General features: G+C 43.8%; 1 protein-coding gene across 3 annotated transcripts in view; it reads left to right on the top strand.

Annotated features, from left to right (window-relative positions):
• LOC123757899 (uncharacterized) overlaps positions 1–15,089 on the top strand; it is a 45,630-nt gene extending 30,541 nt beyond the window's left edge. For all 3 annotated transcript variants that reach the window (XM_069338698.1, XM_069338697.1, XM_069338696.1), the window contains exons 5-10: positions 434–693; positions 3,240–3,368; positions 3,933–4,128; positions 6,749–6,930; positions 7,544–7,680; positions 12,150–15,089. In XM_069338698.1, the coding sequence (XP_069194799.1) occupies positions 434–693; positions 3,240–3,368; positions 3,933–4,128; positions 6,749–6,930; positions 7,544–7,680; positions 12,150–12,393 (1,148 nt within the window). In that variant the 3' untranslated portion in view covers positions 12,394–15,089. The remainder of the gene's footprint in view (positions 1–433; positions 694–3,239; positions 3,369–3,932; positions 4,129–6,748; positions 6,931–7,543; positions 7,681–12,149) is intronic.
• Positions 15,090–16,999: the final 1,910 nt, after the last annotated feature.

Raw genomic sequence — 16,999 nt, 5'->3', positions numbered from 1 at the left:
TGTAGTTACCTTGCTGTAGTTACCTTGCTGTAGTTACCTTGCTGTAGTTACCTTGCTGTAGTTTCCTTGCTGTAGTTACCTTGCTGTAGTTACCTTGCTGTAGTCACCTTGCTGTAGTTACCTTGCTGTAGTTACCTTGCTGTAGTCACCTTGCTGTAGTTACCTTGCTGTAGTCACCTTGTCGGAGTAATCTTGGCGCAGTTATTTGTCTCATAACATAACTTTTGAATGTGGAAATAAACCACTCTTCCCTAACTCACCATATCAAAAGCACAAAATAATATTTTTAATATCATATACAATTCCTTTTGGACAAAAGCAAGCCTCTTAATCTTAACTTTCCTGTATCCTTGTCCGTTTTTGTAACAGTTGAATATCTTAAGGTCAGACTATCGCCTACTGTGTGAATGTTGACCTTCAGTGTCTCCTGCAGGTGAACATGACCCAGGGAGCGGGGACTCGTGTGAAGCCGAGAGCCAAGGGGAGGAAGAGGAGGAGGAGGACGTGGGAGGACAGGGCGCGTCGCTGCTGGAGACCGCGGCAGAAGGCGGGGAAGGCAAGGTCCGCCTCCGTCGCCCGCGTCTTCTCTCGCATGACAGTGCCCGCGACGACGCCACCAGGAAGGAGCTGCTTCAGCAGATGTTGGCCACAAAGTCGCTGCTGGAGAAGAAGCAGAAAAATCGGCGGTCTGGGGTAAATTTGGGGTGACGGTGTGCCTATGGTTGCTGTGGTAGAGGTGTTGGTTGCTGTGGTAATTGTTGGTTGCTGTGGTAGATGTTAGTAGTTGTGGTAGCCCCATCGATTCATAACTGATTGGTTCACGGTTCGATTCCGGGGCAGGGTAATACGTTTGGTGCAAGCTTCCTTACACCACTGCATGTGATGTGTCACAAAATCCCTCCTCTCCTTTAGGTCACATGATAAAATTGACACCACGAAAAACGGGTGGGGGAGGGGGGGGGGTGGAGGTTATGGGAATGCTTAACCTACTAGCTTGGTCTTCCAAACTGAACTGCACTACGAAGTGCACTCACTGGCAACTCTTGGGCTGCTAGAGCGGGAGAAGTCCTAAACCGACTACAGTTAAAAAGCATTATTCTGGATAGAAGAGGTGACCGACCACACCCATACTACACTTGTTCCCCAAGTAAAGTAAAAGAGTAAAAGTAAAAGAATTTACTTTCAAAATAATAAAGAAGGTCTTCCGATGAAAAAGTCTGAATATGATCCAACAATCTAAGGCACATCATAGAAAAGCAAATGAGCAACATTACAGTAGCAGGAGCCACCCAGATCTTCACATACGGATCGGTGGACACAGAATATGAGTGCTGGAGCTGCTTTTTGCACGGACAGCGAACAGACATATTGGAGACTGGGAGGACCAGTATCATCAACCCAAACTGAGTTGTTTGCCATACAACAGGCATTCGCATATGTGATTGCACAAAACACTCAAAAATGCAATTATTCAGACAGACTCAAAAGCTGCACTTCAAATATTAGGAAAAAAGCAGTGGAAAGATAACGTGAAAATAATTACCACAATTTTGTATCTAGGAGCAGTCGCTAAAGGCAAAGGACTCAACATCACCCTAAACTGAATCCCATCCCATGTTGGAATCCCATTAAATGAAAAAGCCCATGAAACTTCTAAATTGGCAACTCGTCATCCAGTGATCCACAAAACAATCCAACCCAGCCCAGAGTACATAAAAAACACCATCACCAAAAAACTCTTACACCTCAACAAAGCCCATCTACACCAGAGTGTAGCAGAAGGTTCACCCTCTGCAATATAATATCTTCAGGCCACCAAGTTAGACGGGTTAAATATCACGAAAGGAATCCACAGGGAAATAGCAGTTATGTTATATAGACTACGTCTAGGTTACAGATGCAACCAGGAGATTGATGAACCCAGAGAGTGGGAATGCATTTTCTGCCAAACAATCACAGAAAAGCCACTACTTCACTGTCTCCTAGAACGTGAGGCAATCAACGACCTTAGAAGAGCTTTAAGAGTCACTGAATCTTGCAGTAACCACCCTGAAGCCATCAACATACCACATAACTATTACTCCCTGTGTCCAATTTTACAGCGCCAATCTCGCGTAGCGCACTCGACATTTTTCGCCGGACAATGGATATAACACTGGTCAGCAGTTTCTCAAAAGTTGTCTGCTTCTGAGATAAAAAGAGCTGGTATATCATGTATTTTGACATTCTAAATTCAAATATAATAAATTTGCTGATTAGCTATTTTTTGTGTAAAGGTGATAACAAAATCTTGCTTGATCAACGAATGCTGGATGCTGAACGGTTTTCTCTCAGGATTGCAGTGATGGACGGAGTGGCCCGTATGTCTTGACATAGCAGGAGTCTCTCGCAAGACTATCCCACTCTTAATTAAAATGATAATGATAGCATGAATAGTAAAATAATAAGAGATGTAAGAGCGAGAACAACTCTCATGTAGCTTGAGTTTTATATATTGAGCAGCCCGTCCTCCTAAGTTTTCCCAACGTCAAGAAACTCCTATATTAAAGTGCCCTCTCCAAATCTACCAGAGAACCCAAAATAGAAAACGGGACAGTATGTCAATTGCGCGAGCCGCTATCATTTTCTAGCGCGACAATGTTTGGCCATAGGTAAGGTATACGTCAAGATGTTGACTTTGTTGACTATTGCGAGGTCACATCATAAGGAATATCAGTCATTTGGCTAATTTCAATAAAACAAGTAGGCTTGCTGTCCCCTATAACCCTTCTGTTTGTTTTGTTTTTTTCATATATTTTCCGCCTGCACATACTAGAGCAACAACACGACAGCCTAGCGTGCCTTACTCCTCCTCCCGGAGAGTAATCCGCTAAGAACAATGACCTGCAACTTACACGCAGACGCTGGCGACGCTTACAGTTTTATCTGGAATTTTTCGTAATAACATAAGCTTGAAAGTTATTTGGGTTATTTTATATTCATAATCTAAATCTCTAATCAATAATGTAAATATGGAATCATAAAGGTTAGGATATCAGGGAAGGTTAGTATACCAGCTTGGAAGAGGTTAGGTGTTATATCCGTACCCCCTGGTGTTATAACTAGACCCCTGGTGTTATAGCTAGACCTCTGGTGTTATAACTAATTTATAGGGGGTCTAACTATAATGAGGTTATAGTTAGACCCCTATTGTTGGTATCCTGACCACTGGTGTTGTAACCAGACCGCTGGTGTTGCAGGCGGGGGCGTGGTTGGTGACGGCGGGGGAGGTGGCCAACGAGTACGACCGAGCACAGCACGAGGCACAACAATCAGCCCTCAGGAAGGTCGTCATCCTCCGCCAGCGCAAGAACTCCACGGCCATCAAGGTTAGTACTTGCTTAAAACTGCGTATGCATGTCTGTGTCAACCGGGGAGAGGTCTACTTATTGCATCCTGCCTCTTAGCTATAAGGTACCTTGTGCGATCAATCCTTGCTACTTTGTAATGCTGTGTCAGTGCACTAAAAGTTGTGGATAGAAGTGGGTTCCAATACCTAAGTTCACAGATAACTCCATTTACTTGGCAATGTATATTAGTACTTTATTTTTACATTTACCTAATTAGTTTGTTTCCAGATTTCCACCTTTGCCTCCTCCTGGTTCTATTTTCCTTAGTGTAGCATAGGTTGCCCCCTGCCCAAAACATCTATCGTAAGCTTGAGTTGGCTTGTAGAATGCTTGATTTAGCATACAGATTGTATGATTGCGCCCAGAAGCTCTAAAGTTATGCTCCTGTATTGTAGAGTGCACAGGCCTACCCTGAGAAGCCCTGATGTTGTAGCTCATGAGTGCTCAGGGCGGGGCTCCTGAGCCCTGTGGTTATGACTTCTATATTGTAGATTGTATGATGACTGGCCGCAAGGAACTCTGAGTATGGTTCCTGTGTTGCAGATGGCGACGCTGGAGAGGCAGCAGTCATCGAAGAAGACCCGTGAGGTGGCAGACGTGTCAGTGCAGCTGGAGGCTTTAAGGAACAGGCTTTCCTCCTTGGACACTCAGCTGAGGGAGAGTGAACAGGACACCGAGAGGATGCTTCAGGACCTGGAGCACAGGCGCAACCAGGAGCTACACCTCATCAAAGACCTTGGTCAGTCTCTCTCTCTCTCTCTCTCTCTCTCTCTCTCTCTCTCTCTCTCTCTCTCTCTCTCTCTCTCTCTCTCTCTCTCTCTCTCTCTCTCTCTCTCTCTCTCTCTCTCTCTCTCTCTCTCTCTCTCTCTCTCTCTCTCTCTCTCTCTCTCTCTCTCTCTCTCTCTCTCTCTCTCTCTCTCTCTCTCTCTCTCTCTCTCTCTCTCTCTCTCTCTCTCTCTCTCTCTCTCTCTCTCTCTCTCTCTCTCTCTCTCTCTCTCTCTCTCTCTCTCTCTCTCTCTCTCTCTCTCTCTCTCTCTCTCTCTCTCTCTCTCTCTCTCTCTCTCTCTCTCTCTCTCTCTCTCTCTCTCTCTCTCTCTCTCTCTCTCTCTCTCTCTCTCTCTCTCTCTCTCTCTCTCTCTCTCTCTCTCTCTCTCTCTCTCTCTCTCTCTCTCTCTCTCTCTCTCTCTCTCTCTCTCTCTCTCTCTCTCTCTCTCTCTCTCTCTCTCTCTCTCTCTCTCTCTCTCTCTCTCTCTCTCTCTCTCTCTCTCTCTCTCTCTCTCTCTCTCTCTCTCTCTCTCTCTCTCTCTCTCTCTCTCTCTCTCTCTCTCTCTCATTCAACACTAGGGGACCCTTGAACCACTTTATTCTATTCTTATTCTTTATTCTATTCTTATTCTTTATTCTTTATTCTTATCAAGGCTGGGTAGCTCCTATCTCCCCACAGCACAGTAACACAATGTAACAGATCTCTGAACTTGTTCATGGAGAATCGAAGAAAAATATATTTGCTGGTTATCTTTGTAAATTAATGACAAGGTTTGCGGTTAATAAAAAAAACACCCTAAAAAAAAAAACTCGCCACAGTATTCGCGGTTCTGACTGGTCCCCTTGACATAATTAAAGTCCATTTATGGCGGCATGAGTGCTTTTTGTCTCCCTGGAGATAAAGGAATCCTCATTCTGGCGGGAAACATCCCCATAAACGATAACGTGGACATTAGAGCAACCCCCCGTTCCCTACAGGCAGTTGAATAAATACCCGCATAATACGCTTCTTCCTTATTTACAATAGAATTACTCAAGCGTTTCTCTTAAAATTCTAAAATGAGGAGAGCAGCATGTGTACCATGGTATTGAGGTCACGTAAATTATAGTCACCAAGGATTGGAACACGGTGCATGAGGCTAAGGGAAGGCCGCCATGGCGTCATACTCTCTATTTGACCGAATTTAGTGGCATGAAGTGCATGCTCATGTGTAGTAAAAATCTGAATGAATTGTATTGAATCATTGCCAAGGTAACGTATGTGGGTTGGTTAAGACAGTTTTCCTTTGGTCATGTGTATCCTCATATCCTGTGAGATATCCTCACAGAAGTTCAAGGTAATGTATATATAATATAATATAAATTTTTAATGTATATATAATGAGAATTTACTTCAAGCCTGAACTCTTTCCTATATCAGTGTATAACAATATTAAACCCAAAGAGTAAAGGAAACATCAGAAGGCTTAGTGTATCATGCGTTGCACCTATATTTATAGCCAACCAAATTAATTCATGTGTCTAATCTACGCATGAAACAATGCAGCGATCCTATATCTATCATGGTACCCGGTTATTTATTCCATAACTTAGCAACCTTATTTCCTAATCAATATCTTCCCAAGTCTGTTCTGAATCTAAACTTATCCAATTTATATTATTTGTTTTCAAGTGTATTTTGTGTTCATATATTTAGCACATTATTGATTTCCCCTTCATTATACCCTTTCATCAGCTCATCCTTTACTATTTGCCTTTCTAGAGTGAAAATTAATCAATTAGAATCTCTTCATAAAGGAGGGTTTCTAACTCCAAGTATTAACGTTGCCATCCTATTATATACACGTGCATTCTGCAGCGCCCAGTGACTCAAACCGATAAGCGATAACTAATAATGATAAAGGTGATGAGTAATGTTGTGTGTCTTATAACGCTGTATTTATCTTATTTTGGGGGATTCAAGATCCACACATCATAGCTCTGAGAATTGTTTCACGTCTGCCCGAAACGCTATGCGTGTTAGTGGCTTTGCAAGAATGTAAAAATACCAATCTTATGTAATTTCACCAACCCATTGTACCTTTTTGTGAATAAAATTCATTATTATTATTCAAAATTGTCTCCTTAAATGTTACAAATCTAGTGACTCTAATAATCCTGGAAGCATTAATGCGTTGCCTGTTAAAGATCATTCATTCTATTTATTTAATTCAAGAGATTTTTAGGGAATTTGATTCTCATTGATGCCCATTCCCAGGAATTTATAACTTAGGACACTTGAAAAGTCATTTTTGTTGCCAATGAAGACTACAATTAAAACATTTATCACACCTACTCTCTATTATTTTATTTAATAATATTTACAAACAGGTACACTGGGTTGTCAGTAAAGTTGTATCAAATGAACAGTTCATTTGATACCATTAAATTGCTATAATTAAAAAATTTGTATTATTTGTAGGTAAAATACAAACACTTTAGCTTTACCTTAGTTAGCCCTAAATATACATACGGCTTTCGTTTTCTCTTGTGTGTTAGCTCGTTTTCTCATATTCGTTTTCTATGGTGGTCTGAGAGGTGTCTGACCGTTGCAGGCGGCGTCGACGAAGACCTCGGAGGCGAGCTGGGGGACGTGACAAAGGGATCTGGGAGCGACGAAGGCAACCTGCTGAAGGGTTCACATGGCGGCTCATTCATGGGCTCTCTCTCCTCCATCCCCTCCATCGTCGTCTCCTCCAGTGAGAGAAAAGCTCCTGAAAAATTCTTTGGGATCAAGGTACAACTTCCGTTGCTGGGCTGATTATTGTTTTTTGTTTTTTTCAAATAATTTTAATCTTGGATATTTTGACAGAATTTATTTAACCTACCTTATCATTACAAAATTTATTTGACATTATTACTTGATTTATTTAAAGGTAAAATTAAATATACAGTTGTGTTGTTTCTTGTTGACATGGTTGAAATGGAATAATATATGCTACCCTGCGACTTTTTTTTTCATAATCCTAGCATAGTCCCAGCACCCCCTCCCCCCATTCACTGACCCCATGTTTTGACCCCCCCCCCCACACGAAGTCATACGTTCACACCTTCCTTCATTAACCATACCGTGTAGCTCCACCCGCACATCTCCTGTGCCAGGTGAGTACAACGGGCTCACCATAGCCCGTGCTACTTGGAACTTTTGGTTCAGAATAGCTGAATGTAAAACAACAACAGCGCCACCCAACCAACAATGATGCACTCTACTAACCACTAATCACGACGTCATGCACTCTCACCCCCCCTTCACCCTTTCTCCCTCACCCCTTCTCCTTTGCCCCCCATCTCCCTCTTCCTCGCCCCTTCCCTCTCTCACTCCACCCACTTAAGAAAGACAATACCTGCAGGTAGGAGGGCGAGAGGGCCGGCTGAAGGGACGTAACCCACTGCACTTCCTGGACCTGAAGCTTCGAGTGTCGCGCCGTCACAAGAGCACCGAGTGTCTTACCACACCCAGCCAAACCCACCACACCCCTGACAGGTCGTGAGTATCACACCCACCACACCCCTGACAGGTCGTGAGTATCACACCCACCACACCCCTGACAAGTCGTGAGTATCACACCCACCACACCCCTGACAGGTCGTGAGTATCACACCCACCACACCCCTGACAGGTCGTGAGTATCACACCCACCACACCCCTGACAGGTCGTGAGTACCACACCCAGCCACACCCACCACACCTCTGACAGGTCGTGAGTACCACACCTCAGCCACACCCACCACACCCCTGACAGGTCGTGAGTACCACACCTCAGCCACACCCCTGACAGGTCGTGAGTACCACACCTCAGTCACACCCACCACACCCCTGACAGGTCGTGAGTACCACACCTCAGTCACACCCACCACACCCCTGACAGGTCGTGAGTATCACACCCAACACACCTGACAGGTCGTGAGTATCACACCCACCACACCCCTGACAGGTCGTGAGTACCACACCTCAGCCACACCCACCACACCCCTGACAGGTCGTGAGTATCACACCCACCACACCCCTGACAGGTCGTGAGTACCACACCTCAGCCACACCCACCACACCCCTGACAGGTCGTGAGTATCACACCCACCACACCCCTGACAGGTCGTGAGTATCACACCTCAGCCACACCCACCACACCCCTGACAGGTCGTGAGTATCACACCTCAGTCACACCCACCACACCCCTGACAGGTCGTGAGTACCACACCTCAGTCACACCCACCACACCCCTGACAGGTCGTGAGTATCACACTCCAGCCACACCCACCACACCCCACAGTGTCTTACCACAGTGTGTCTTATAACAAAAAAACACCCCAGCCACGCCCCGGACAGGCCGGGAGAGTCAGTACACTCCAGTGTCTCACCCCAGGCGCCATCGCCAGCTACACCCTGACTGGCAGAGTACTAAATAAAAGCCAGGGGGTCACACCACCTTGTGATCAGTGGCCTTTTTTTCCAGGATGGAAAAAATACACCTTCCTTCACACTCCTAGTTCCTGGTGTGAAGGAGTGGTAACGGAACTAATGAGGGAGAGAAGATGAAGAGAGGGAAGAGGGAGGGTAAGGTGGCAGCTCCCGGCCTCCCTCCCATGCTCCTGGTAAACAATTAGGACCTCAGTGTGTATTACCGTTCGTGTCTTAATGAACGTTTATGTACACTCCAGAGGCGGAAGGTTGTTTGTGTCCTCTCCCCTCGCCTTCCCTCCCTCCCCTCCCTCCACTTCTTATCCCTTTCATGTAATTCCCCTTTCCTTCCTCTCCCTCTACTTTCCCCTTTCCTTCCCCTCTTTTCTCCTTCCTATATCTTACCTCGTCTTTCCTCTTCTTCCTTGCTGGTGCCGCTAGTGAAATCTTCTTTTGTTCTGTATTGATCATTACGACCTTGGTGCTTCTTCCCTTCCTCCCCCCTTCTCAGACTCCTACATCCCTCTCCCCCTCCTCTCTTTCCCTCTTGTAGTCCTCTCTCTCTATTCTCTAGTGTGCCTTGTCCTGTTTCCAACTCCCGTTCAGTTCAACAATGTAATTAAACACGATAGCGCAGTAGTCACTGGCTTCTAGTGGTACCTCAAATTTTAAGTTCTCTACATCCTCATTTTGGGCAAATAGCAGTTACTGTATAAGGTAGCTGGTAGATCACCTCTTTTTCTTCTCGGCTCCTTGATATGCTGGCACAGGAAATATTTGCCTGTAATGTCTACAAATCTTACTCCATGTTTCACCTCCCCCGTGAGGACCCGTGAGGACCCGTCAAGTCCATGCCCGAAACGCTTTGCGTAATAGTGGCTTTAGGCATTGTATGTACTAGCTCTACCTATAAGTCAAACAATCCTTGTAAATATTTATTGTATGTATGTACCTTACCTAAATAAAATTGTATTGTATTGTATTGTGTAAGTCCATTTCCATGTGGATGAAATCTTTAAGTATTAGGATCTTTGCCCTGGCTCTTCTTACCACTGTGACCGCATTTTCTATCATTCTCAGATATCTTTCGTCGCTTTTATCATAATCCTCCCTTGACCTTCCTGAAGATAATGGGAGGGTTGTAAATAACACCTACCACTGTGTCCTCACTGTTATCATACCTAGTGTGAGATCCTGCTGGTTGGTTCCCTCCGGAATCTCCGCTCATGTGAGTGGTTGATCAGTGTTGGTGAGAGAGACTGATGAGTGTTGACACAACCCGGTGATGAGTGAGGGGGTGTGTAGATCCACCAGAGGTCGCTGGTGTGCGTGTTGTAGACTTGTAATGATGACGAGTTGACAAGGCCGCCGTCTTGGTCCCTCGCTAACACAGATTGGTCTGTTGGGGCTTTCTCTTATTCCTCCTGGCTCTATTTTTCCTGTATGTTGTTGTTGTTTCTTCTTCTGCCTGTCCTCCTCCCTCTGCTTCTTCTCCGTCTTCCACTTGTTCTCCTCTTGCTTGTTCATCTGCCTGTTAGTTTCATCTCTTATCTTTCTTCTGTTTGTTCTTCTCTTTTACATATTCTCCCTCTTCTGCTTGTTCTCATCCATCTTATACACCCTCTCTGATAGCTCTTCCTCTTCGGCTTGCTCTCTGACTTATGCTTATTCTCCAATTTATATCTTTTACTCCCTTTCGCCTGTCTTTCCACTACCTGACCCAATTCAGTTGGGTGCAGCTTAACGGTTTGTTCGCTAAGTAGATTTCTGCAAGTATCCAGCACATGTCAATGTGTATAGTGAGGTGCGAGTTGGTGAGGTGGCCAAGAATCCCTCGGCCAACTTGCTCCGCCAAGACGTTCCCTTGCAGCGAATCATATCCATCCGAGGATTAACAGAGAACACGTGTCTTAGCAGCACTGTTGGGATGCCACTCTCAGCCCAGGAAGCTAAGGGGGTATAAAGGTTATAATTGGCATACTCGTGGGAGATTGTGCTCGCTTGCTTGTAAATCTCGCTCACGGGATGCATAGGTTTCTGCTATCCTGCTCCCATCTGTGAAAGTTGTGCTGGTCCCTCGAGTGCGCGACACTTGCCGCTTGTGTCCCAGACTGGGTGAGCTTTGACCACAAGGAACACCGTCGGAACAAACAACTTGGTAAAACAGAAGTTGTTTAGACAGATACGTAACGGAAAATAATGGGATGTGAAATAGACCGATCTCACATGGACCAGTCTTCCTTCTGCAGTAAACATCTTACTGTTTATATAAGAGCATAAAAATCTTACATTCTTATGCTCTTTACCCATTAGTGATGTTATTTATGTCAATTAAGATGAAATCTGGACTCATATAAATTTCACATAGAGTGCTGCCCTACCCCGGGTCTGAGGGAGTGACTCTCCTCGTGCAGTCCCCACGCCACCGCAGGCCCACTGTGCAGTTGGACATAATCCGGGTTATCCCAAATTCAGCGAATCAATACGGTGGGCCAGGAACCAAGTAGCTCAACAGTAGTAGTAATGCCTCCCACTCTCTTGGACCTTGTCCTGACATCCTCCCCCTTCTTCCTGAGGTTTCACAAATGATCAAGAGTTTGTTATTGTCTGGTAGTTACCTATTTGTGTGTGTAGGAAAGAGCTCCTGCTCTCAGCTATCAATCATAAGGTGTAGTGACTCCCGAATATCTTCTTCTCATTTCTACTCCTGAAGTTGTGAAGGAAAATGACCTTACTACTTTCAACTCCAGCTCCTCTCTCTCTCACTATTCGCGCACTGAAGGAGTAATTCACTCTGTCCTTCCTACTCATCTGTGTTCCCAGTTTCCAGCTGTGGCCTCGTGGCCTCGTTCCCTTCTAGACGGAACAGTCCTTGTCTACTCTGTATCCCAGAGTACTGTCCTCTTATATTTTTCTATCAATCTTTTCTATCGGTCAGTTTCTGTAATTAACATCTCATATGCGTGTCTTCTTAATTCTTACTAAATAGCCTTGTGGTAAATCTTTGTACTTTTCTCTAGCACACACACACACACACACACACACACACACACACACACACACACACACACACACACACACACACACACACACACACACACACAAACACAAACAATAAGTGTGTGTGTCTGTCTGTGTTAAGAGGTGAGGATTTCATACTTTTTCTGTGGCACTTTTGTACAGGTGGCCTCATATGTAAGCTGGTCTTACGGGGAGAGGTCTACATAAAACATGAATCTCCATTTTGTTTCCTCTGAGATTTAGAGATAAATTCAATATTATCAGTAATAAGCCCACAAAATGCCACTGTTGTGGATCCCACTTTATTTCTGCTCTGCTGCCTCTGTCTCTCCTGCTTAGTCTTTTCAGCCTTGACTAATAATTTATTATTTCATTGATTCTGCTGCAGTATCTGGGTCATTGACATTCTTAGCATAGACCGTTTGGCCGGGAGATTCAGGCCTGTAGTTCTTGTTATCATTTAGTATAATACAATAGGATTTTTGTGTCTTAATTTTTCCCCTGTTTCTATGCATATTGTTTTCCTCCGGCAACAGGCACAGCAGCACTCCAGCCAACGGGTCTTGCAGCGACAACAGTAGTGACGATGAGCTTGACCACCAGCATCAACGGCACCAACAACAGAGCCACCACCAGCTCGGGGCAACATCGGTCAAGACGGAGATCAGCAAAGAGGCAATACAGGAGATAGAGGCCTTTAAGGAGTTGATTCAACGATACTTTGCCACACATCCTCGACACGACAGCATCACGGCTCACTCGCATGAGATCATCCTCTAGCAGCGATAGGTAGCAAGACAGCTTCTGTTAGTAGGGTTTGGGAGCCCTTGTAGCAGTAGCGTAGGCTACAAGACTTTGCCAGCAGGGACACAGTGCTGGGGTAACGTTGGGTCAACGTTAAGGGGGCGGATTACGAAAATATGCACAAAATGAAAACTGGTTCGATTTCAATCTAACTTTTTTGACTAGTTATATATAAAATTGGGCTCAACTGGTCCAAGTCTCAGCATCGTAGCATAAATAGGAGGGGAGAAAAAAAATTGAATTATGTGTCAAAAATTTTCCAAAATGGTCAAAAATTTAACATCGAACACAAGTGTCAACTGAAATCATGACTATGACTCTAAGCTATCACAATAGCATATAATAAAGTATTTTAATATTTAGTTTTATGCCCCCCCAAAAAATTTCAAGAAAAAAAAATTATATAAATTTATATAGATTTTTTTTCTCGAATTTTTTCTCATATATTTTATCAGCCGATTTCTTTTTTTTCAACGAAATATAACAAGACATAGAATCTCTGAGCTGGAAACCTTTTTTTGCGAGAGGTTCAAGTTGTATCAGATTAATTGATCGTGGAACTCTGAACATGCTGTAATTTGGACTTGTATTGTCAAGTTTAAGTAATATATTCCAATATTTGTTTTGAAAAGGTCATAAGAAAAATGTGCCTTGATAATTTTAATGAACTAGTTTGAACATGAAAATATATCATAAAATATGTAAAGATAACTATATCTTTGGAGTCTTTTTAATGTTTACTAAAACTGAAATTACCTTTCAGTATTTCTACCATGGTTTGATTCTCATGACAATGTAGTATTTAGTTTGCTAGTTTAGTTTAATTCATTTATTTTGCACCCAATACCCATCTTGCTGGCGTTAGAGGAAGAGTTTTAATCTCATAATGGGCATGGCTCTTGTCACCAAACCCAAATATTCGTTTAATCTGGCTCACTTGTCGTTATTGACATTAGCACCTCCGCTAGCCTCATCGTTGACAGCTGATAGTGTTTACAAATGACGTTACCTACAAGTGGTGTTCGAAAGTCAGGTATATCACGAGGCTTTTTTTTAACGTTAAACCCAGAACAGAACACTGGCAGTATGTTTATATGTGACTGTTATTTCCTTCTGCAACTGTGTTCAGAAACAGGAAGTGATGACAGTTGCTGGGGATGCAAGCAGTGATAAGTGATAAAGATATCAGATATCGCAGGCTGTCAAGTATTTTTTTGAACCAATGGCACTGTCAAGATTGTATTAGTTAAGGGAACCAATGGCACTGTCAAGATTGTATTAGTTAAGGCTTTGAAGCTGTTATCAAAGTGAGATGTTGCCATGTGAGGACAGTGCTACAATCCGGCCGGGGGTAGGGTTCTACTCTGAGGGTATTACGATGGCACCCGTTATGAAGGACCCGCCAGGTGGCAGCACAGTCAAGCCGTCGCTCACATGCCTTCATGGGGGCTGGTCTGGGTCGGGGAGATGACGCATGAGCAGCACTAACAACATCATTACCACCACTAACAGTAGTCCTACCCCCAAAATATATCAACACCGCCACCATATCCAACATCGGAGGTACCACCAGCATCAGAAGCACCACCATCAACATCATCAAAAACACCACCACCACCACCACTAGAAGCACCACCATTACCAACATTAGAAGCACCACCAGCACCAACATCAGAAGCACCACCACCACCATTAGAAGCACCACCATTACCAACATCAGAAGCACCACCAGCACCAACATCAGAAGCACCACCACCACCAGCATCAGAAGCACCACCACCACCAACATCAGAAGCACCACCACCACTAACATCAGAAGCACCACCAGCACCAACATCAGAAGCACCACCAGCACCAACATCAGAAGCACCACCACCACCAACATCAGAAGCACCACCACCACCAACATCAGAAGCACCACCACCACCAACATCAGAAGCACCACCACCACCAAGAGCCTCAGTTTTTACTGAAAGCAGAAGCATAAGTTTTACAGGTAGATGGGAGTCAATGCCTAACACCTGATGGATATCTTGGATAACTTATCTGGTTATCACGTGTGTCCTCTCTTGTCCCCTCCCTCCCCCCCCCCTCGCTGCCAGCGTTATCTCACCCCCTCGTCCTGGACACGTCACCTATCATTATGTCCTGCCAGGGGGTGAGGCATGCCTCACCTGCCTCACCTGCTCCAGGGTGAGCTTCTAATGATCCCACAGTTATCTTAGTCCTTACGGAGTGTTTGTATCAGTTTATTGTTCGTTATAGTAGATTTCGTGTCTACCACTAATCTGCACTGTTTTTTTGAGGTAATCCCAGGGTGGCTAACCGTCTTGTGGATCTTTCTTAGGATGAATGCAATAATATTTGTAAATAAAAAAGGTGCAAACCTCGACTGCACGTGTCGGAAACTATTGCGATCCTCAGTTAACTCAACTTTGTGAAGGGTTAGTTTACGATGCTACACAGTGATCTATTTCTATCGACCTCAAAGATTTTTTTCAGGTTTCAGAGAAAGATCATGTCTGCAAAAATATTTATTTGCTCTATATTAAAACAAAAGTGCATTGTTGCTACTTTAAGTAAGTGTCAAGACAGCTAGACTGCAACGGATTATGCTTATGGATAAGATTTTTTGTTATCTTTATTTAATAAAATGCAATATAAATCATAGATACTTAAATTTACAAGGCACCACTACATTACATATACAATAGTATAATTCTCAGTAAAGAAGTGTTTCATATTATCACAGAGCTTGAACTTTAAACCCCTGAATGTTATACTTATTTTTCTTTAAATGATTTGATAAGATTGGCTCACAACGGGACTAATAATAATGCATTAATTGGCGCATTAAATTATTTCACTTGTTCATTAGAACAGCCATAATGGGATCACACTAAAGTCTGGAATCAATAACTAGTCCATCATGCACATTTTATGACGCGTTTAGTAGCTCTGCGTCTCAGAATAAATGCATGTACTCTGAACAATAACACGAGCAATTTTCGTTTCACCTTCCCTAGTGATATTGAGGGTGAGTGCGTCACCTGGGTGGCAGGGTACAAGTACCTTTCAACCCACATACTCTGAACCTAGGACCAGATTCACGAAGCAGTTACGCAAGCACTTACGAACCTGTACATTTTTTTCTCAATCTTCGGCGGCTTCGTTTATAATTATTAAACAGTTAATGAGCTCCGAAGCACCAGGAGGCTGTTTATAACAATAACAACAGTTGATTGGGACATTTTCATGCTTGTAAACTGTTTAATAAATGTAACCAAAGCCGTCAAAGATTGAGGAAATATGTACGCGTTCGTAAGTACTTTCGTAACTGCTTCATGATTCTGATCCCTAGACCGTGACTACGTGCAGACCAAGCGACGGCCTACGACCCGAGGACGTTTATTCTCACACGAGATGTACGAAAACATTACAGACCACGTGCAGAGGGCATCAGTCAGATGCACGTAGCTGGAGGTGGGGCGAGTTGACTAAGGGTGGTGCAGGCTGCGAAGAAGTGGTGAGAGGTGTTCACGTTTTTCATTCGGTCGCTCAAGTTGTAGTAGCGACCAGTAATCTTGGTCAGATTAGCGGAGCGCTGGTAGTGACGGACCACAAGATTGATTGATCGATGAAGATTAAGCCACCCAAGAGGTGGCACGGGCATGAATAGCCCGTAAGTGGTGGCCTTTTTTGAGCCATTACCAGTATCAAGAGATGATACTGGAGATCTATGGCGGTGCGACTACACCCTGCGTGACGGGAGATGTCTCCCGTGTCCAAAGATTAATTGATGAAGATTAAGCCACCCAAGAGGTGACACGGGCATGAATAGCCCGCAAGGGACCCAAATGATAGCGGTGTCTCTTTAAAGTGTCAACTCCGTTTAACATGACAATAATTTTTCGCGTGGATAATCAGGTGTAGCTTTGCGTATCCTTAATATCAAACGAGACCTGTCTGTGCATCCTTAGACACATTATCTTGTCGGAATTAACTTAACATAGTGTAACTAGGCAATCCTGAACGACGTGGCCAAGTCATTTAAGAACATTCGTCAAGTATACATCAGTGTGTGTGTGAAGGCTTACCAAGGTTGGCCTATTGTGCATAAATTAATAATAATAATAATATAATTATTATTATTATTATTAATGTTTATTCAGAATAATGTGCGTACAAAGAATATAAGACTAAAATACAATTGTAGGGACATACTAATGTCCGCTACCATTGTAATGACATACTACACATACTAATGACGCCACTATTACGCAACGCGTTTCCGGCAATAGGCACCATAGGCAAATTTGAGCAATTTGCGCCGAGCTTAAATGTTCAAACGCTATTGTTGGGTGCACCAGACACCCCGAGGATGACACCCGGACTCCCCCCTTGTAGTCAGGGGGCAAGTGACACGGTGCTCTGTGCTCCTTTTCCTCAGAAGTGCCACTTCTTGTAGAATTTTAATAAAGTCGCAGATTCCCTGAAATTGATATCTTAAGTTAAAGAATACGCAAATCATCGTTATTAAGTTGTCTTGTAGATTTGGAAACTATTTATTCTGCTTCATTTC

The sequence above is a fragment of the Procambarus clarkii genome, chromosome 40 (assembly GCF_040958095.1).
Source record: "Procambarus clarkii isolate CNS0578487 chromosome 40, FALCON_Pclarkii_2.0, whole genome shotgun sequence".
Taxonomy (NCBI): Eukaryota; Metazoa; Arthropoda; class Malacostraca; order Decapoda; family Cambaridae; genus Procambarus; species Procambarus clarkii.
Note: the sequence above shows the minus strand (reverse complement) of the source record. Positions and strands in the feature narration are given on the sequence as shown.